At 36.3% G+C, this 23,351-nt stretch overlaps 1 protein-coding gene across 1 annotated transcript in view; it reads right to left on the bottom strand.

Moving 5' to 3' along the window:
* The window catches only part of EYS (eyes shut homolog), a 1,828,849-nt gene that overhangs the window by 1,562,318 nt on the left and 243,180 nt on the right, over positions 1-23,351 (bottom strand). Inside the window, 1 exon segment of the mRNA XM_047734324.1 lies at positions 14,238-14,352. Within this exon segment, the coding sequence (XP_047590280.1) occupies positions 14,238-14,352 (115 nt within the window).

The following is a 23,351-nucleotide window of genomic DNA, read 5'->3' as shown; positions in this document are numbered from 1 at the left end:
GCCCTCCATAATACCCACCATCGGTGTCACCCAACCTCCCACTGCCACCCCCCCAAAACCCTCAGTTTCTCTCTCAGAGTCCACAGTCTCTTATGGTTTGTCTCCCTCTCCAATTTCTCCCAACTCACTTCCCTTCTCCATTTCCCCATGTCCTCCGTATTATTCTTTATGCTCCACAAATAAGTGAAACCATATGATAATTGAATCTCTCTGCTTGGCTTATTTCAATTAACAGAAACTCTTCCAGTCCTGTCCATGTTGATATAAAAGTTGGGTATTCATCCTTTCTGATGGAGGCATTATACTCCATAGTATATATGGACCATATCTTTATCCATTCATCCATTGAAGGGCATCTTGGTTCTTTCCACAGTTTGGTGACTATGGCCATTGCTGCTACGAACATTGAGGTGCAGATGGTCCTTCTTTTCACTACATTTGTATCTTTGGGGTAAATACCCAGTAGTGCAATTGCAGAGTCATAGGGTAGCTCTGTATTTAATTTCTTAAGGAATCTCCTCACTGTTTTCCAAAGTGGCTGCACCAATTTGCATTGCCACCAACAGTGTAAGAGGGTTTCCCTTTCTCCACATCCTCTCCAACTCATGTTGTTTACGTTCTTGTTAATATTGGCCATTCTAAATGGTGTAAGGTAGTATCTCAATGTGGTTTTGATTTGAATCTCCCTGATGGCTAATGATGATGAACATTTTTTCATGTGTCTGTTAGCCATTTGTATGTCTTCTTCGGGGAAGTGTCTGTTCATGTCTTCTGCCCATTTTTTGATGTGATTATCTGTTTTGTTTATTTTGAGTTTGAGGAGCTCTTTATAGAACTTGGATATCAGCCCTTTGTCTGTAGTGTTATTTGTGAATATTTTCTCCCATTCTGTGGTTTGCCTCTTTGTTTTGTTGACTGTTTCCTTTGTTGTGCAGAAGCTTTTGATCTTGATGAGGTCCCAAAAGGTCATTTTCACTTTTGTTTCCCTTGCCTTTGGAGATGTGTCTTGAAAGAAGTTGCTGTGGCGAATGTCAAAGAGGTTACTGCCTATGTTCTCCTCTAGGATTTTGATAGATTCCTGCCTCACATTGAGGTCTTTGATCCATTTTGAGTTTTTCTTTGTGTATGGTGTAAGAGAATAGTCAAGTTTCATTTTTCTATACATAGCTGTACAATTTTCCCAGCACCATTTATTGAAGAGACTATGTTTTTTCCACTGTATATTTTTTCCTACTTTGTCAAAGATTATTTGACCATAGAGTTGAGGGTCCATATCTAGACTCTCTACTCTGTTCCACTGGTTTATGTGTCTGTTTTTGTGCCAGTACCATGCTGCCTTGGTGATCACAGCTTTGTAGTAAATCTTGAAATCAGGCAATATGATGTCCCCAGTTTTGTTTTTCTTTTTCAATATTTCCTTAGCATTTCGGGGTCTCTTCTGGTTCCATACAAATTTTAGGATTGTTTGTTCCAGCTTTTTGAAAAATGCCAGTGGAATCTTGATTGGGATGGCACTGAAAGTATAGATGGCTCTAGGCAGTATAGACATTTTAACAATGTTTATTCTTCTGATCCATGAGCGTGGAATGCTCTTCCATCTTTTTGTGTCTTGTATTATTTTTATAATCAATTTTTACCTCACTGATTTTACTTTTTATATCTAGCAACTTAAATCTTAAATGTTTTCCCAATTGAGCCACTGAGTATATTTTCACAAATGGGTATATGTGGGTAGAAGACTTTAACCCTTGGTCTTCATAAAAGAGATAAAACTGGACCATATTAAAAATATTAAAATTCACTGTGACATCTTCTTTTGGGGGTGATTCTAGATAATTTTATAATTCCTTCAGGTCTTTCTTATAGTTACCTTGTTGTTGTTGTTTTTTTTTTAAGATTTTATTTATTTGTCAGAGAGAGAGGAGAGCAAGCGAGCACAGACAGACAGAATGGCAGGCAGAGGCAGAGGGAGAAGCAGGCTCCCCGCCAAGCAAGGAGCCCGACGCGGGACTCGATCCCAGGACGCTGGGATCATGACCTGAGCCGAAAGCAGCTGCTTAACCAACTGAGCCACCCAGGCGTCCCATTATAGTTACCTTTTTAATCAGTAGTTTTAATGAGGAGATTAGGGACAATGTGCTTCTATGGGTCAATTTGGTTCATTTTAAAAGTTCAGCTCAATCACCTAAGATAACACCACTGAGTTCTCAAAATCATTACTAAAGAGATAGAATAGAATTAAAAAGAAGTGGTTGTCAAATTAGAACTTTGCAGAGTAAGTGTAAGAGAGGCACCTAGTTTTTAAAACTGAAATTTAGCTTATGTATCCTGATTTTTATATTCACTGTTCAAATGAGAAGAGTAATTTTAATTTTCTTTGCAAAAAAATTTAACTAGGTGACAGTCCATATTAAGCCTCTTTGTTACAATTATGTAATTAAACTTTGCACCTCATTGTAAAGAGTTCTAGTCATCAGCATATTGTCAGAAGGAATTTTTGTAAATTAGGAAAGATTGCTTGCAAAAACATACTAACTTTGTGAAGGGTGTCTAGAAAGATAAAGAATTAGGACTTCAGGTGACTACCAGGCTGAGAAAAATTGGTAAGTGGCAAATAATTGGTGAAGCAAATGCCTTTCTGTATTCTCATAACAGATGTAAGAATAATTAGGGATTGACCCAGATTTGCTAACAGTAAACCTATTCAAAATACAATGGCAACAACCACGAAAAATACTGCCACTCTTATTCTCTTAGGACCTACAAGATTCCTCTTGTGACCATTCATCTGCATGCAATTCTCATTCCCTGAACTTTTCTGTCCAATTTTAGATTCAGGTAAGAAAAGATTATGAAGAGCTAGTGAAGGAGGTAGAAAATATATTTAACATTAAGCATATATTTAAGTATACTTAAGTATGCTTATGGGCCTGTTTGTGTCTCTTGCTTTCAGTTTGAGGAAATAATCCTTCCTTTTTTCTTTCTCCAATTTTTTCTTTAAATTCCAGTTAGTTAACATACAAGTAATATTAGTTTTGAGCGTAGAATTTAGTGATTCATCACTTACATACAACACCCAGTGCTCAGCACAAATGTCTTGCTTAATACCCCATCACCTATTTAACCCATTCTCATGCCCACCTCCCCTCCAGTAACCCTCAGTTTTTTTCCTCCATAGTTAAGGTCTGTTTCTTCATTTGCCTCTCTTTTTTGCCCCCTATGTTCATTTGTTTTATTTCTTAACTTTTCACATATGAGTGAAATCATATGGTATTTGTCTCTGACTAACTTATTTCACTTAGCATAATGCTCTCTAGACCTATCCACATCTTTGCAAATGGCAATATTTTATTCCTTTTTAATCCTTCCTTATATATGATGCTTTGTAGTGTTGATCACCTCATTTTTAATTAATGCTTTCATTGGTTTCTTAGAGTGCTAGGTGAAACATTACTTCACAATTTGTTAATGATAATATCAGGATCATATAGATTACAATTTATAAAAATTAGCTGTCCATATTGGGGAAGAATACCAGTTAAACAGTGTTCCATGTATAAACCAGCCTTGGTTCAATGCCTGTTATACTAGACAAGTAATTGATAGAACCCCATTTAATTCTCCAATGTATCTTGGTGTGGATGATAAATTAGTAAGTCACGTACACATGCAGGATACATTAGCAGGGGCTATTCTTGTCTGAGTGAGTAATGTTAGAGCAAAATGTTAAAAGACAAGATCTCACTTTATGAGCATGCCTGCTGTTTCCCTAAGTAGGTGACAAATGGACCCAGAGGCATGCCCACCATTTCAAAGTAAACACAGAATTTTAACCAATGAATGATGAGTCCACTTTTCCAATATACAGGGCCGACCAGTCATCTTGCTCTTTTTTTTTTTCCTGACCTGCACTGATCCATTTATGTCAATTAGTTACAGTCCTAAAACTAGAAATGGCCTCTAAGAATAAATCTAGGGTGACTTACTTTTGTGTTTCATGTATATATTTTTGAGAGGACCTATTACCATCCTTATATTCAAACTTACATATTCTGTTAAGGAGCTTCTCTACTCATTTTCAGCTAGCAAATTTTGGTGTTAAAAATGTTTTGTTGAAATCTCTAGGTTTTCTTTCCCATCGCTAGTATAATAAATTACTATAACCCTAGCAGTTTAAAACATTTGTCTCTTATATTTCTGAAGGTTGCAAGTCCAAAATCAGTACTACCTGGATGGAGTCAAAGTTTCAAGAGGGCTAGCAGCTTCTGTAGGCTCTCAGGGGAGAATCAATTTCCTAGCATTTTTCACCTTCTGGTGGTTGCCTATATTCCTCAGTTCATGGGCAATTCCTATACTTTCAAAGAGAAACATTTCAGTCTCTGTTCCCATCCTCACATCGCTTTCTTGGTTTCAGACTCCTTCTACAGGCCTCTGATAAGAATCTTTGTGATCCAGGATAAAATTATATCAAATACTTGTCTTGATCACATCTTCAGAGTCTCTTTCTCCATGTAAGATATTATTGACAGGCTCTTGAGAGTAGAACATGGCATATCTGGGGTACCTTTATTCACTCAACCATACTCTGGGTTCCCCAGAAAATGTTCATGAAAGCTATGCCTTCAGTTTATTTCACATCTACTTTTGATACCTCTTTTTATGTATCTAACCTTAGCATATCTACAGATGTTATGGCTCTAACTCCTGCCAACAAGCACTTTGGGAAGAAAGTTCCTTCTTCGTGATTCTAAATGTAATATGAACGAGATTCACATAAATAATCTTTTTTAAGGTTTTATTTATTTATTTATTTATTTATTTATTTATTTATTTTGACACAGAGAGACACAGCGAGAGAGGGAACAGAAGCAGGGGGAGTGGGAGAGGGAGAAACAGGCTTCCCACCAAGCAGGGAGCCTGATGTGGGGCTCGATCCCGGGACCCTGGGATTATGACCTGAGCAGAAGACAGACACTTAACGACTGAGACACCCAGGTGCCCCAAATAACCACACTTTTAAGAAATAAATTCACCAATGATTTTTCCTTCATTACAGGAGGCAAATTTTTAAATTGTAAAATCTTCATGATTTTTTTTCTATTCATTTTTCTATTTCATTATCAATGAAGACCTATGGGCACCTGTAGATTTTCTAAGCTATATAAACTGTTCATATTTGTTTCCTTTAAATATAAACATTTCAACTATTCACAGGATTGCACTAGTTTAGATTAAGTTGTGACTTCTTATACTTAAACTGTTTTAATTTACTTTATCACCTGATATAAAAATTCTGCTAAAAGTGGGCAAAAGAAACAATAAAATATATGCTTAAAACTCCCTCTATTCTTGCTTTTATAAATTGATAATAGTATAAAATCAAATAAAATCAATTTTTTAAATATGAGAGTTTTTGAATATATTCATCATTTAAGTTTATTCATTAGCTATTATATAGCTACTGATAATTATTATAAACACATATAAGATATGTGAAATTACAAAATTATTACTTATTATAAATCAGTTAACTTACATATCTACTTTGTATCTAGAAATGACATTGATGTAAAGTCTAATCTCTGAGTACTTTTATTTTTGTCCCAGAACTACTATTAAGACACCGGTATATTTTCTGTACACAAAGTTCTTGACATATAATAGAAGCTGTGTGGTAACTTTAATTTCTATTAATTCTTCAAAGATAGGAATACCTGTTGTTTTATTATTGCTTACTGTCTAGGGAGGCAGTGTCAGAGGACTCAGATAATAAATACTATGTGAGCCCAACTTTTGGTAGAACCAAAAGTTCTACCACTTTTTGTGACTAACAATGTAGGACAGTAAAATCATTTAACAACTGGTTAAACATTAACCCTAGGAAATTTTTTTTTCTTGAGTTCTTTGAAAAAATTTATTCCAAGTCAAAACATGTTGTTTGTGCTTGCTTATTTAAAATATGCTTGTGATTCAAATGATTAAAATATATTGAAGAACTAAAATAAAGAAGTAACATATGCACAGGAAAAAGATTTAAAAGTTTAAAGCTACTGTGAGGACATTATTCTCTTTCAAGCATTATTTTAGGCAACAGTCAAACTTCCCTACCAAAAGTCTGAACAGAAGCAGGATAAATTATCCACTTAATGAAGTAGACAGAGAAAGCCATTGAGAAATTTGTCTATGAAAAAGAGAGAAGAGAAAACGAGTAACAATTTCTGAGGTATAAGACATGGGTCAGAAGATTATTGAAGTCGATCCTGATTATATAGCCTTCCTAAAGCTCCTTCAAGCATTTCAATGACTCTTTAATTTAGCCATTTTATGTTTAATAAATCTAGAATCCTGCTCCTGCTTCCCCCTCTCCTTAAAAACAAAGTAGAGAGAACTCATTCTCATCACATATTTCAAGCTACTTAACCTCCAAATTTTTTCAACTAAATGTTCAATAATATAAATAAGAAGAAAAATTCAAACAAATTTGGGGCGTCTGGGTGGCTTAGTCAGTTAAGTATCTGCCTTTGGCTCAGGTCATGATCTCAGGGTCCTGGGATCTAATCTCTCATCAAGCCTCTTGCTCAGCAGGGAGTCTGCCTCTCTGTCTCCTTCTGCCTTTCCCCCCAGGTCATTCTCTCTCTCTCTCTCTCTCTCAAATAAATAAATAAAATATTTAAAAAAATTCAAACAAATTTAATCTAAGTCAGTAAGTATTTCAGAGGGAAGGATTGAGAAGCAGAGTTTGTGACCAACCAGCATGTGTACCTCTTTCTGAACTTAAAGTAACTAATCTGTTCCCAACAAAGGAAGAAAAAGAATAAGAAAGCAATTTGACTTAACCAACTCTACCTACCTAACTCAGTTGCAGGGTCCACATAAACTAGAAAAAGTCTCAGTTTAGAATGCTATCTTATGCTAGGGGTCTGCTAGTTCGAGACAAAAGTTTCTCTTCTTTAAGTCTGGGGTTCTTAACTTTCATGAAGACTGTTTTTCTTTCTGGGCACAGGTTTTACTATTCTCCAACTTATATGGCCTAACTTTCCTAAGTTAGTTTTCTCAACCACAGCAGTACAGATATTTGGACCTGATATTTCTTTGTTGTAGGGGGCTGTCATGTGCATTGCAGGATGCTTAGCAGCTGTTATTAGCAGATTCAATCTCTATTTGTGACAATCACAAATGTCCCTAGACACTGACAAGTACCCCCCCCCCGGCGGGGGGCAAAAATTACACTTGGTTGCTCCAGGGATCTGTTGTATCTGACCTTACCTATTCTTTTCCAGAAATGTCTCTAGATCTCACCACTATGGCATTATCCATCCATTCTCCAAATCTCAAGAAATGTCTCTGAGGATTGTTAAAGAATGAACAAATTGCCATATTTTTCTCATTGAGGGTACAATTATAAGGTACTTTTAGTAGCTTAGAATACTTATGGGTCAGTAGGAAATAGTTTCAACTTTTCTGTTCAACTTAGGCTTTTGCAGCAGATCATAGTGTAAATATTAGATTTTTTATTTTGTATATGTGTACAAACTAATATTTTGAGTGTCCATAACATATTTAGCTTCCAATGTCCCTTTCTTTGATAAGTTGAACTTTACAACTTTTACATTGAAAAAAAAAGCAACACCGAGGGGTCTTTTATGTATCATGTAATTCTTTCCATCTTCACCTCTCCCCTAATTCCATGTCAAGGAAGCACTGACTACCCACTACTAAGGGAGAGGTTTCCTGTTGCTCAGTTTATGGAGTCTGTGCTCTTCCTACATGGAAGCATCCTTCCAAAGAGGTTCCTATCTGCTACACTTGCCATGACTTGTCTTTGATGAAATTTTGCTGTCTTTTCTGGAAGAAGGGTAGTCTTGTATAAAGAAACAAAGACATCTACCTACATAAAACTTAAATTCAGCCTAATATACATGTATAGACAATGGAAAAGATAATGTGAAGAACTATACTGTTATCTGGGAAACTAGATAACAATGGTTGTTAAGAAGGAACTAAAAAAAGGAGATGACATGTGTGAGCCAGAAATGAGTATTTAACATTTTCATTTGGGTGCCTATGAAAGAACTCACTGAAAGGGTAAACATTTGAGAAAATACCTAAACAGAATGGAGAACCCCACAAACCAGAATTTGGGTCAAAATCTTCAAGATAAAGGCCCTGAGGCAGAACATAGTATGCCTGGTTTCTTCTAGAAACTTTGAGGGCACTGTTGCTATTTTAGTGTGAGCTAGAAGGAATATGTTTCACATTGAGCCTCTGGGTAAATGCTTACCTGATCTAGCCCTTGAAAAGTCTAAGTATGTGAGCCTTCGTGTGTGTGTGTGTGTGTGTGTGTGTGTGTGTGTGTGTGTGTACGTGCACACGTGTGCATGCACGCGCGAGCTTGAGAGAAAGATTGAAAGAGAGAGATATTCTGTTTAGATTTTCTGTTGTTGCAATTAAAATTTTAAAACTCTAACTCCTACCCCAAATGCAAATTGTTTTCATATGGAATTCTAATTTGAGCTTTACTTCTTTCAGTGTTCAGTGTGAGTTTGCATAAGTCACGCTAGCTGAAAATTATTGTAAAAAAAAAAAAGATTTAACTAGAGGATGGAAATAGAAAAGAGGAATGAAACAGATGGTAAAGTTAAACTAGATGAGTTTTAAAATTTTGGGTTTTTGTTGGTTCCCCAGTGAAACCTTATAGGAAACTTAAAAAGATGAGATAAAACATAAACTGCTTTCTTATATCTGCATCCCTGAACCAGTTATAAAAGAAGAGAACCAAAGGAGCTGTGTATAAAGCTCTCATGGTATTTTCTTTGATGATATAAAAAGCAGCAGTCAACAATTCTGTCATAACATCAGGAAGTTATAAAATATTTGGATAGGCACAGGCCAAAAATTGTGGTCCTATGTATAATATTTATTAAAATGAAATTAAATTTATTAGTAAATCATTGAAACTCAAAGGAAAATAAATCCTGAATCATTGCTATGAGACAATGTAAATAGCATTTAATTGCAGTGTCTATATTTTTAGTTTTTTGTGTGCATAATATCAATTATATTTTTTAATTTAGTAACTATAATTTATTCATTTTTATAAACATAAAAATGACAATAAGAACAGTTCTTCCCCTTTTTCCACTATGAATTTGAGCTCTTAATTTTTTTCAATGATTTATTTTTGGTGATTATTAGAAATCTGACTCTCATTTGGGAAGTAACAATTGTTTTATCATGGGGGCTATTTATATTATTAATATTGAGATTAATATTGACATTGTGAAAGTGCTTGATTAGAAATTCCTTATCACAATTTCAATGAGAAAGTTCAGCATCCTTCTGCCACTTTAATTATAGCGAAAATGAATTGAAAAAAGGTGAATTTAACTCATGATGAAGAGCATGGCTTAGAATTAATAAGGTTCTGACCTACACTTTTTTACCCCTAATATTGTCCATCATGTTGCATTTAGTTTAAACTTCCTAATCTTAAAGTAATTATGGAATATGTTTTATCCTTTATAATACTTCAATTAAATGTATATTCACAAGAAATAAATCATTTTTTTTTCTGATAATAATTTTAGTCTAATTCCCTTAACAGGAGTAAGCCACTGTCTCTATTTTGTTGGTTTGTTGGTTTATTCCTTTTAGTCGATACTATGCCTACCTGTACAATACAAATATCATCCAGGCTCCACTGGCCAACACAACTCTGGTTAACCTTGGTGTTAAGTTACATCTGGATTTCACCTCAGAGCCTCTCTGTGATTCCCTAAGCCATTCTTCCCCATGATTCTCTGTGGCTCCTTGCTTCCCTGTCCCTGTGTGTATTAACTTGTCCCTAGACTACATAGATCACAGTCCTCAGATACTTCACTCTTTCCATTAGGCCAATTCAAATACATAGAGAACATTTACATTTATTAAAAAATGGCAAAGCCCTGAGTGATTATGGGGATGGGCAAATCAGAAACTACATTAACTTTGTGCATCTAACTGGTTCCCCCTATCCCCTGTACTTCTTACTGTCTGGAAAAACCTGGACCTTTGATATATAACCTTTGATGATGTCTGAACACCCTGGGAGGTGGAACCCAATGGATAATCTCTGTGGGAGTAGTACTGCCATGCCTGTTGACCATTCCCATAACACAGGAAATACGTATTTTATTTTGTTACAAGGAGATAAATACCTTATATATATACATCTAAACTCAAATTACAGCTAGAATAATATAGCCATTTTTCATTAGATATTTTGATCTGAGTATTTTCTAAATATCACAATACACCTGAAAAACATAGTCTAAATTGTATGCAAATTCTGTTATAGGGACACATAATATTTAAGCTATTCTTGCTTAATTTGATTGCTTTTACTCTAAAATAAACAATAATATAGTGAATATTTCCTACACATGTTTAATATAATTTTGCTTTCTTACTTCACGTATTTCTAGATATTGAATTATTACAGATGAAAAACCTTTAGGTATATACTCTAAAATGCCAACTGGTGGTCCTATTGACCCTGAATACATGTGAAAATACTGTTGCATTAAATATGTATAGTTTTGTGTTTTAGTGCAGAAATATAAAATGGTATGTCCATATTGCCTTAAATGATATTTCACTGATTTGAACATGTTAAAATTGTGCTTATTTTCCATTTGTATTTTTTATCTAAGATTATTTATAAAAATCTACTGTTGAAACTTTTTTCTTTAAAAATGACTGATATACATATAATATTGCATGAGATAACAAATATGCCCCACTATGACAGGGTGGTTTTAATTTCGTGGCAAGCAATCAAGGATCAAGGTGCTCAATTAGGACATAGAGCTGAAGTGAAAATAGTAATATTCAAGCCTTTATTCACTTACTGCCACAGTGCCACCAACAGGAACAAAGAGGCACCAGGCATTTTTCCCCCTAAGGAACAACATGAGGCAAGAGTCAGTGAACGAAACACAGATGGGGGAATCCTCTCATTGCTAAGGAGCCTTAAAAAAAAGCTCTTGACTCTTTATATGGATTTGGTGGGGAGGTAGAGAAAGAGGGCTAGGAGAGGAAAAGTTTTAAGTCAATGTGGAGAAATGTGGCTGTCAAGACCCCTTCTATAAAGACATCTCCATGGAGGCACATGGGAAATGGCCCAGCTATGGCCTCTGCTCCCCCATAATGAAAAAGGCCTTTGAATAAGGTACATGTGTTGTTGAGAAGAATAAATAATCTGCAACTGTTTTGTGTGCCATTTTGTAGTCATTCAGGTAAGTGGATTGACAGTACCATTCACATTTTGTGTATCCTTATTGATTCTCTGTCAACTTATTCTACCAATTACTGAAAGGGAAGTATTCATATCTCCACTATAATTGTACTTTTACTTATTCTGCTTTTGGATTATGTCAGTTTCTGGTTCATATATTTTGAATCTCTTTTATTACATGCATAATTCAGTATGATTAGTTGACCCACTTATTTTTTCTGAAATAAATCATCTCTGATAGTTCCTGATATTGAAATCTGCCTTATTAATAAAACTACACCAGTAATTATTTTGTCTATTTTTTATATCTCTCTCTAATTATTTTACTTTCAGTATGTCTCTATCTTTTTAAATAAAATGAGTATCTTTTAAACATTTGAGTTTTGTTTCATGTACCATTAATAATCTCTGTGTATTAACCAAAGTGTTAATCAATTTACATTTATTGTGACTCTGGGTATAGTTGAATTTAAGTGTATCATTTTGCTTATCTTATGCCTGCTCTGTTCATCTTCCCTCTGAATATAAATATATTTGTTTTCTCCACATAAGAGAAGAGATAGTTCAAATATCTTCCTAAAATATTATAGTTCATCATACAGTCTCTTTGAAATTGGTTGATATATTCAAAAGTTAATAATCCAAACATCAGAGTAGAAAAACAAATATCAGTTAAAAATTCCAAAAATGCATTTTATATTTATATGCTAAGATTAATTTGAATATAATATATATTTTATTTTCTTTAACATATCACATTGAACTTAAGTATAATAAAAATTAATGTTAATTCCCACTATCCATAACCATTACACAATCTGAACAATATATTTGTATATATACATTAAAATTTAAATTAAATCAACTGAAATATAAACTATTTCAGAACTTCAGTACAGCCATAACTAGGATTATTAATCAGTAGGGAAAAGCATATTTTTGAAAAGCTATTACAGTGTTAAAAACATTAGTAATGCACATTATCTCATCATCACCTAAAGTTTAACCCAATGAGAAAGCCAATAGCATTTTCTTCTTGCTAATATTTTATCTAGTAGAAGTCATTAAACTTAATGTAGGATTACAGAAAAAGCATATTTGGCAATTTAATGATAACTCCAGTCAAGTTCCTTAAAAAGAAATTAAAACTGAATTTAGAGTCAGTAACAGATAATTGTTGAGACACTAGAATAGGTGGGATTTTCCAGGGAGAAATCATGGTGGAGGAAGAGAAATTTAAAAACAAAAGTCAGAGATAAATTCTCAGAGACTATCCCAAGACAAAACAGAAACCAAAACTCAAAACTGAACAGTCTATTATAAAAGAAATTTAAACCAAAGCAGGAAAGACATTTTAATTAGACCATCTTCTCTTAAGAAAAGGGTAAATATATCTTAAAGGAAAAAGAGATGCTAGTACATTCTTTATACTGAAAGTCGATATCTATGGTACTTAGAAGTATTGAGTTCTAGAGTTGCTTGGAGTACATTTAAATCTAGCTTCATCTATCCTTATCAATATGTATGAATTTATGAAAATATTAAAGACTCAATAGACATTTTAAGTTTCTATAAAATGGAATGGTATTTATGTGAATGAAGTAATGACCATATATGACATGTTGTAATAACGTTTTACAGCTGTGAAAGAAACGTTGTGTTCTTATCCTATTTGTTCTTGCATAGTAACATTATTATATTTTAGCATACATTTCCAGAAATATACACAGAAATTTGTCCATGATTCATTTCATAAATTGACTTTTCATTACTTTAAAAATATTTTACTAAAATATTTTGTATTAGAGAAAACAATAAAATGAATTCCATAATTCTACTGTCATTATTTGCCAAAACAGTTTTAAGAAATACAGCATCATAAATTGATTAGAATTTCCTTCTGTACTCTCACTGATCTTTTCCCCAGCTGTCTCTTTATAGAGAGCCCTTCTAGTAAAGCCAATGTGTATATTTCTTTTTTTTTTAAAGATTTTATTTATTTATTTGACAGAGAGAGATCACAAGTAGACGGAAAGGCAGGCAGAGAGAGAGAGAGAGGGAAGCAGGCTCCCTGCTGAGCAGAGAGCCCGATGCGGGACTCGATCCCAGGACCCTGAGATCATGACCTGAGCCGAAGGCAGCGGCCTAACCCACTGAGCCACCCAGGCACCCAAGTGTGTATATTTCTGATATATTCATTTATACTTTAGCTGTATGTCAATCATAGAAAATAAGGACTTTCTTGTGTTTAAAAAATTAATCATTATCAGACTATCTACCTTTGTTAGTTTTCAATAAGATTTTAAAATTCAACATTATGTTTTGATAAAGTATTAATAAATGTAGCTATTGTTGACTCATTTTAACCACTCATTATAATCGCTTGGTATGACTTGGTGAATTTATCCACTCTCCTATCTATAGGCTTTAGTTTGTTTCAGATTTGTTGTGAAAATTCTTGTATATGCATAAATTCTTGTATATACCTTATAATTCTTCCAATAGGCATACCTGAAAGTGGAAACGATGAGTTGTAGGATATGCCCTACTGTGTGTTGCGCACCCACTGTGTACTTGTAAAGTCATTTCAAAAGCTATCCATCAACAAAAAACATAATGTATATCCTAACTACCATACTAATTTTATTCTCTATCTGGTTTAAGATCTTAGGGCATTAGTAACTGTGGTTTTATGTACACAGAGATATATTGCCAGGACTCAATTAGCTATATACTTATTTTATAATAAACACACTACCTAGAACTCTTGTTAACGTGCTCTCAACATAATTCTTATAAGTTAAAAATCTCTATTACTAAACTTTATATAAGTCATGTTTAAATATACATATAAAGATATAATTCTCTGGTTTAGATTAATAAAAGCATTTGAAATACAGACTGCCTGAAGCTATTGTATTTTAAAGTGTTAAATTACTCTGCCATGTATTAAATTACTTACTCTGAATCTTCCACTTATATAGAAACACCATCCTTCATTCAGACAGTTGATGCTGAGCAGTCTACCGTGGTCAATTACTTTCTCACAGTTTTTTCCAGTAAATCCTGGCAAACAACTGTAAACACATCCATGTAAATAAGAAAAGTTACAATTTAAATATTTTCACAAAAGTCTATTAACAGTCTGACAAAACTAATAATGCTTTGTTTAAATTACATACAACATATATTATTACCTGATACTTTCAATCATTAATTTTGTCTTTGCATGCTTGTGTTCTTAGCAAAGGAGAAGAAAATGATCTATTTAGTGAGAATCAGAGAAAACTACATTCATTTAGTAGATTTAATATTATCTTTTGTGAATTTAACAGCAAAATCAACTTTGGCTTAACTGAATATTTAACAATAAAATACAGGTTTAGGAATAAATATGACAATTGTTAAAATGTGAAAAAAGGGTGGCAAGTGATATTTCTAATGCTTAGTAAAGCCATTATATACTGATGATGTGCTAAAAGGATTTAATGACACACATAAATTTGAGACATAGTAAAAAGTGTTATAGTCAACAGTAATGATATGGTCATAGTTAGGCTACTTATACGGTTTTATTTACTGTCATCTTTACTTTTTTTTTTCCCTAAATAAAGCAATCTTGTAGTATAAGTGTCTAGGAATAAGCTTTTTTGATTGTAATGGCAATGTCTGATATTAAGCTTTTGATTGCCAAGGCAATCATGTCAGACATCCACCTTCAATAAATATACTGCCGGCTGTATGACACAGTTACTAGCTACACAGAGAGATAAGAAGACAGGCCTTCCCCCCACCCCACCCTCCACCATGAGTTCCCTTTCTATAAATCCCTGTGTAACTAAATAACTGACCACTACCTTTCCTGCTCCCTAATTCTCACTCTTTCATTCTAAATTCAATAATAAAGAGTGAATCTGGGAAACCTTAGGTGCCCCACTCCTGACCCCAATTAAAGCAGAACCCCAGGTCTACATAGTTTCTCTTTCTCTTACCCTGCTAGCAACTTGGCTGCTGGCCCGTGGGTATGGCCTTTACCCCCCTCCCCCCCAGGACTTGAGTAATAAACCTTGTTTTTCAAGGATCCCTGATGGTTGATGCTAGATGCATCTTGAAAGCAGGAGAACCACAGAGGCCACAACATTGGCTGCTGTGGGGGAAACATACATGGAGGCTGCACAAGTAATATCAGCCCTCGTGAGTGCCCCAGGCATTCTTAGCTGATAGCATCTCTATAGATAGGTTGAGACACATACAAAAACAAATCCGGATTCCAGTTTACTGCAATTCACTAGCTGTAAACAATAAGATGCTAAGAATACATGGTGTACTGTCTTCCTTTGCCCTCACTCTCATTAAAATCTGTGAGAAATATTCCTGTACTTTAAATCACATTTAGTAAACTTTCTATTAAAAGTGAATGGAGGGGCGGAGTAGCTTAGATGGTTAAGCATCTGTCTGGCTCAGGTCATGATCTTCAGGTCCTGGGATCAGGCCCCATGTCTGGCTCCCAGCTCAGTGGGGGGTCTGCTTCTCCCTCTCCCTCTGCCTCTCCCCCTGCTTGTGCTCTCTCTCTCCATCTCTGTCTCTGTATTTCTCTGAAATGAATAAATAAAATCTTAAAAAAAAAGTGAATGGAGCACCAACTTAAATGACACTGTGTCTCTCTAAAGTAGATACTAGAGATTTTAAGATGAAATAGTACTTTTTTTTCTTCTTTTTTTGAGAGAGAGTGAGAGAGAATGTGTGTGGGGGCGGGCAGGGAGAGAGAGAGCGACTCTCAAGTAGGCTCGGCACCCAGCAGAGAGCAAGCACGGTGCTCAATCTCATGACCCTGAGACCATGATCTGAGCCAAAATCCAGAGTCAGTCACTTAACAAACTGAGCCACCCAGGAGCTCTCAAAATACTTAAAACTAAGTTGTTACAAGCTGATTTAATAACAAAGTGAATTATATCATATATTAATTATTTCAAATATAAGAACACAGGGTAATTTCATAAAAGAAGGAATCAAAGGTCGTTGACACAGTTTAACTGAAATAACATTTGTAAAATACTTTAGTAATTCTCTTTTGCCACTGTTCAAAACACAGCCTGGCACTTTCACCTTGTAGAATTAAACCATTCCTTCATTTATGTCAGGAACACCATCCGGGTTTTTTTAGCACCTGCTATGTGCCAGCCACTAGGCTAATTGTTTTAACACTATTTTCTTATTTTCTCATTCAATCCTTATAAACCCTGTGTGATACATATTATTACCACTATATGAAATGAAGGAACAAACTCAGAGAAGTTAAGAGATTTACTTTGGTCATATCATTAATTTTAGAGCTGTTATTAAAATTAAGTATGGCATTAACTTTAAATGTACTGTATCTGCTACTCCATTAATTAAACCTGTTAGGACATGTTTACCTTACTTCCCTCATTCTGAGGGTCTACCTAGAAACCAAGAAATTACTTCAAGTACCACTTTGTTGTGAAAGATATAATTTTCACCCTTTCCTACTGGGGACAAGGAGTAGCAGGAATAAGGGAGCACCAGAATATTCGCAGATTTTGGTGAGCTGTACTTATCATGTCTCAATTCTCCTTTGAGAGGGTATGAATCAAATTGTCCAAGACCAACTAAGGACATGTGTGGTATTTGGCCTTATATTGTTCTGGAGTATGGTTTTCAAAGAGAAGGATCAGTGCTATAAACTAAATGAAGGACTAATATTCAGTCCTTCATGAAATCAGATCAGCAGTTTGCTGAATGAAGAAGATAGGGAGCAGCAACTCTGAGAAAGAAACAAAGCAGAACGTATTAATTATGAAAATTGTGCCCAAGTGTAAGCACTCTCACAAATATACTAAGAAGGAAGCCCCAAAACACCATCTATAATACTTATCCCAGGGAGGTTTAAGCCAAAGGCACAGGAAACCCATAATGAGGAAATTTTCCTGTTAAGTTACAGGCTATCAACCCTCCATGCCTAAACTTCTACTCATAGTTTGAAATCTAGGAGGAGCTTTTGAATCTCATATCCTAATGATATCCTAACAACTCAGCCTGCAGCCAGGAATGAAAAGACTTGAATAGTATTTTTGCTACTTAAGAACTTAAACCAGAGAAAATAAAAACAAAGAAAAATAAATAAAAGCAAATGCTAGAATAATATGGACAGTTTGAGAAATTCTATTACAAAAGTTTAAGTAAAGATGAAAGATGCTAAAGATAAGGGGAAAATACATAAAAGAAGAGAGAAATTTCAAATAGCATCAATTGAGTTTGACTTAATAAGTTAAGCAGGTAAGACTTTTTATGAAATGCATTATAGAAGATAATATGGTGAGATAGTTTATAAAAAGGGAGGTGACTGTTAGGGTCCATGATCAAAGGAACGAGACTGATACAAAGCGAAGGTCAAGCAAAGCTTTATTTCGCGCCAAGCACCAAGAATCAAACTGACCGGTCAGGGCTGTCTCTTACGAAAAGGTGACAACGATGACCCCAGCAAGTCCGTTCCCAACGTGGCTGCTCTGGACGAGGCCTCTCCACAGATGAGGCCACTCCAGACGAGGCCACTCCCAGGATGAGGCCGCTGCTAATGAGGTTGCTCCCCGGACAGGGCTGCTCCACCGAGGCTGCTCCCCGGACAAGGCTGGTCCCAAATAGAGGCCACTCTGGAGGAAGCCTCTTCCCTGATGATGCTGCTCCCGAGGGCCGCTCACTGAGGAGGCCTCTTCCCAGACGAAGCCACTCCCCAGAATGACGAAGCAGCTCCGACGAGGCTGCGGCTCAGGGTGACAAGGTCACTCCGTGGCTCGGGGTGGCGAGGCTGTTCCGGGAGTGGTTGCTGGCATCTAGGCCGTTCCCCACAGCGCCACTGCCGAGGGCCGCGGTGTGTGTGGGCTGGGCCGCTGGCGTCTGGGCTGCTGGGACCCCTGGCATCAGGGCCGCTGGGGGCTCGGGGCCGCTGGCGGCTCAGGACCGCTGGCATTGGGGCCACTGGCAGCTCGGGACCACTGGCATCGGGACCGCTCATGGCTCGGGATCGCTGGCGGCGGGGCCGCTAGCGGCTCGGGGCTGCTCCACAACATGGCCTGGGTCCAGCGGCGATCACCCATAGTGTCCCTGCCTGTGGCTGCTGGGCCGGGCTCCTTGCCAGCCCCCAGCCCCTCGCAGCGCCCCAGCGTCTCCTGCTGCACGACGGTCTCTGCAGCACCGCGGCCAGCAGCCTCTCCTCAGGGCTCAGGGCGCAGCCCTGCATGGGCATCACGGGCAACGGGCAGCCGGTGGGCGCCGCCTCTGGGGGCAGCGCCGCGCTCACGAAGGGGGTGCCGGGCGGCGGGACGTCTTGGGCGCAGGAGGCCACAACGAGTACCAAGCCGGCGACCAGCAGCGCTAGCATCCTGTTGCCGCAGCGCTCACTCCAGCATTAGCTGGCGGGCGAGAGCCGTCGGGGCGCATGGTGGAGGCGCCTCTGCTGCGGGCTGAGGCCCTGCGTGCTGCTCGAGGGCAGCTTGAGCGCAGGAGCTAATGGAACCACCTGCCTCCCGCAACTCGTCTCCACTCTGCGTACAGCTCTAACAGCTCTTACAAGAACCCTCACAGCTCTTACAGCTCTCCTTCTCTCTCCGACGACTCTTCTTCTGCTCCCGCCAACTCTCCTTCTGCTTCCTTCTTCTGCCTTCTTCTTCCTCCGACAGCTCTCCTTCTTCTCCCCCGACAGTCTCGCAGACCAACCTTTATGGGGGTGGTTGAGCCCCGCCCCTACACAGGCAGCCAATTGAATTTCGATTCACCCTAGTGGATATACGTGCGCCCCACTGATTGGATGTCTTCATCTGGCCTGCCCCGCCCCTACATCCCGGGTTTACAAGTAAGGTCCTCTGGGAAGGGCAGGCCCTTACATTCCCCCCTTTTCTTTGGAGATTAGTCACATCCTTGACTTTTCAGCTAGTTCTATCTTATATTGAGCATGTAAGACTAACATTTTATCGCTCCAATATTCTTTAGTACAAATGACATTAGTGCACAGTAGGCTCATTTTTCCAATTCCGTTCATCTAATTTCCCACCTATACTTTACATAAACAGGTAATAATAGGAGCAACAATAAACTTACAGTTTTTTAGTCTTAGTTTTAGTCCATGGTCAGCGGGGTCTGTCGGGAGGGGCAGGCCCTTACAGTGACTTAGTGGTTAACAAAAATTAAAATAGAGCCAAATGAGTGAAGAAAGAAATTCTTTGAAATAAAAGTAGATAGAAACCAAATACGTTCAACATAAACAGTAAAGTCTGAATTGTCGCCTCACTGCCCCAAAAATGTCAAAAGTAGTGTACAATTCATATTTGAGAATCTATAACAAAAAGTGAAAGAAAAAAATATTTAAAAAATGAACACTTAAAACAATGTGAATGAGAATTTTTTAACAGTTTGATAAGGACAAAGACACTATTTTATGAAGTAGTCTGTGTGAATATCAGAACATGATAGCTAATATTTAGCAATTTTAAAAATTCTGTACATTTTATTATATTTAGTTTTTTTTTTACCCTTTCTATTACTATTACCAAGGTATAGTTCTACCTTCGTAAAATAAACTATATTGGCCTACTTATACATTCCCTATGACATTACAATATTAAGCAAAACTTTTTTTTTTAAGTTTTTTTTAGGACATGTACAGTACCCAATAATTTTATTTTAAATGAAGACTTAGTACAAAATTACACTGACTACATTTCACATCAAGAGAAAAGTACTACAATTAATAAGGCCAGAGTCATTTATTTAAAAAGATCATGAGATAGATATTTTTCTGGAATGTGTAATTAAGAAATCAAGAGAAAGAACACAAATATGCAAAAATAAAAAATGCAAAAGGGAATATGAGGACAAATGGAATCTAACAACACTACACATTCCCCAATGCAAATATGCTAAAATATTTATGTCGAAATATAGATTGCCAAAATTGAATGAAAATAAGAATAGCTGAATAGAACAAAATATTTGGCGAAACAAACTAAAAGATGCTGGGCTTATTTATTTATATGGATGAAGAATTCCATTTCCTATGAAAGAGATGATTCTCATGATATGTAAGTCTTAAATCTTAGGAAATGTATGCTAGTTATCAGAATTTGGATGCAAGAGCCTCAAAATGTACAATAAAAATTGTTACCACCAAACTCATATTTGAAAATGAAAATAAATATGTCGTATCATTGATACCAAATTCTATTTCTAGGAATTTATCCTGAAGAAATAATCAGATGTAGTAAATATTCATTTATAGCCCAATTTCCCCCATGATGTTCCAAATGAAGTGCCTACAGAAAGGTTACAATTGCTAATGTAATAGGTCATTCTAGTCCACCACCTTAGTCTATCACCATTGTTTCCATACAACCAATAATCCAAGGACATTATAAACAAGAAGCCAATTCCTGTCCAAATTGTCCTTTCTTCTTCAGAAACCTTGGTCATCAAAAGTTTCCTGTTAAAGAATCTGATTTTCATTGTATATTTAAAAACATATTTTATTTAACTAATTTAGCACCAATTTAGGTTTTGGGTTTTTATTTTTTTATATATAAAGTGTAGACTTTGTGCTATCCTATTACTCTTGAACAGAGAAGAAACATGCTCTTCTCAGGCAACTGCAAGTGGTTCTCCATGACTAGAGCTCAATGTAAATAATGAGAGTAGCAAGAGATGAGAGGAGAAAGAGATAATGAAGGAATTTGTTAGGAGTTACCAATATTCAGAAGTAAGGAATGGGAATGAAAGAAAATAAACAACCAACCAAGTATAAAAGATGAAAGAGTTCTTATATGAATCAGTGGTTGTATGTTATTATACTGAAGACTTTGATTAACTAAAATTAACTGAAGTTCAAAAAAAAAGTGAGATTGAGGTGCTTTAGAGGGTCAAAGAATTGTCACATAAACCTTTAGATGTGAAATTAAGGTGAAGCCTTATCTGCTTACCTTCAAAAATGCTTGTTCCCTCCTATTATCTGCCATCCATTGGTATATGTTTGATCATGTAAATACATGGTACTGCTCATACTACTACTTATCCTTACTCTGTGATCATTTCATAAATTCAAAAACTGCAGCACTAGCCTTTCATGCTGGCTCTACTTCAGCAGCTGCCACTCTTCCCAGAACCCTGTGTCAACTTTACTGCCCATACCTTCACTTCTATTCTACCTTAACCATGCCAAACTTTCTACTGTGCATGCCAATACCACTGTAAATGCAGGCTGTTTCTCAGCTTTCCACTGCCCATGGCTTTGCTGAGTTTGCTGATAACCTCTATTACTCAAACTTTTCTTATAAAGTAGCTAGGGAACTGTTCTACCTCCTTGGAGATCCATGCATTTAGAAGATTCTAATAGCAGAGGTCTGCATACTTGGGTCCTTTTGGTTTACATATAGCTCTTTATAATCAGGAGATCCATGGATGAATCCAGGCACTGGTATTCATCTCTACCCTTGGGATAAATACTCCTTTTTGGAGAGAAATAGTCTTTCAGGGTTTCACAGAGCCTTTCCTCCTCCTCTTTTATTTTTTCCCCCTTCCCTTCTTCCCTTTCTCTCTTCTTCCCTCCCTCTCTTCCTTCCTTCCTTCTTTCCTTTCCCTCTTCTGCTCTTCATAGTTCAGAAAATCTCTCCCTCAACCAAAAAAAAAAAGGATAGAAAGAAAAGAAAAGAAATGAAAGGCTCCAAAACATTTACATTCTGTTAATGGTAACCTTCTATTTCTTTGATGTATAGCCAATCACATAATCTTTACTATGGTTTTTTTGGGGGGCAACCAAGATTAATTGTTTCACCAATCTGGATACATAATTTTCCCTGTGGAACCCCATATTTCTTCCTCATGATGTCTACTTTCCTTTCCACTAACAATTCCTGGGGTCTTGTTCACATAATTTATTTCTTTTAGTTCTTGACCTTAAATACAGTTTCCTCCATGGATGTCCCATCTGGTTCAGGAGCCCTATTTTAGCACCTATTTTATATTATATATGTACCTTGATATTCTATCATTATCAATTTATAGTCACCTATGTGAGTATATGAACATGTATGTGCACACATGCGCATGTACACCCATACATGCACATTTTAATCTTCATTTTTAATCCATATTCCCTTTTTGAGATTTTTATTCTAGTCCATTTTATATTTAGAAAGAATATTTTCCAGTTATCTTCTTAAGATAGATTGCCTGGATAATAGGTTTTCTGATTGTATAAATATAAATATTTCTCTCACCACCCAATATATAGTAGTCATGTGTAAGATTTGGAGAAGGCAATATTTTCTCTTGGTAGTCTGTAGATGCTTTCTAAAGCTATAAATGTTATACCACTGTCCTGAAGCAACTGGTGTTGAAAGTAAACAATGTGATGCCATGCTGATTACCTTTCCTTTGTAGGTAAATTGTTTTTCCCTGCCTTAAAGCTTGATAGATATTTCACTATTTGCTTTTATCATCAATCTAGCTTGGATAGAGTGTTTTTAATACTCAGACTCAGCCCTTGCTCCAGCTCACAAAAATATTCCACAGCTTGATTAATTATTGGTTCTCTTCCATATGTTCTTTTTACTCCTTCTAGAGCTGCTATCATTCACACGTTAGATCTCCTTGATCTATTCCTCAAGATACTCAACTTTCTTCATCGTGATTCATTAACTAATTCATCCATTAAGCTCTTCAGAAAATAATCCTTGAGCTCCTACTGTAGGTAGTTATTTTTCTAGTCACAGTGTGTATTCAGTGAATAAGTTTTTGTTTGTTTGTTTGTTTTTCCTTCCTGGGGTTCATCTTTTAGTGGTAGAAGACAGGAAATAAAGACTTAAATATAGAATATTTCAAGAGAAATGCAGGTTACAGTGTATGGCAAGCACAGGTGGTTACTGTTTTCCCAAAGTTTGCATCAGGGACCACTTCATGAGCAATTACTATTTCAGAAGACCAGGATAAATTTAAGGTGGGGTCAAGTATGTAGATGAATATAAAAGCAGATGCCCATGTAGTTACTCTTTTCTTTACTTTAAAATATCTC

This window comes from Lutra lutra, chromosome 6, assembly GCF_902655055.1.
Source record: "Lutra lutra chromosome 6, mLutLut1.2, whole genome shotgun sequence".
Classification (NCBI taxonomy): Eukaryota; Metazoa; Chordata; class Mammalia; order Carnivora; family Mustelidae; genus Lutra; species Lutra lutra.
Note: the sequence above shows the minus strand (reverse complement) of the source record. Positions and strands in the feature narration are given on the sequence as shown.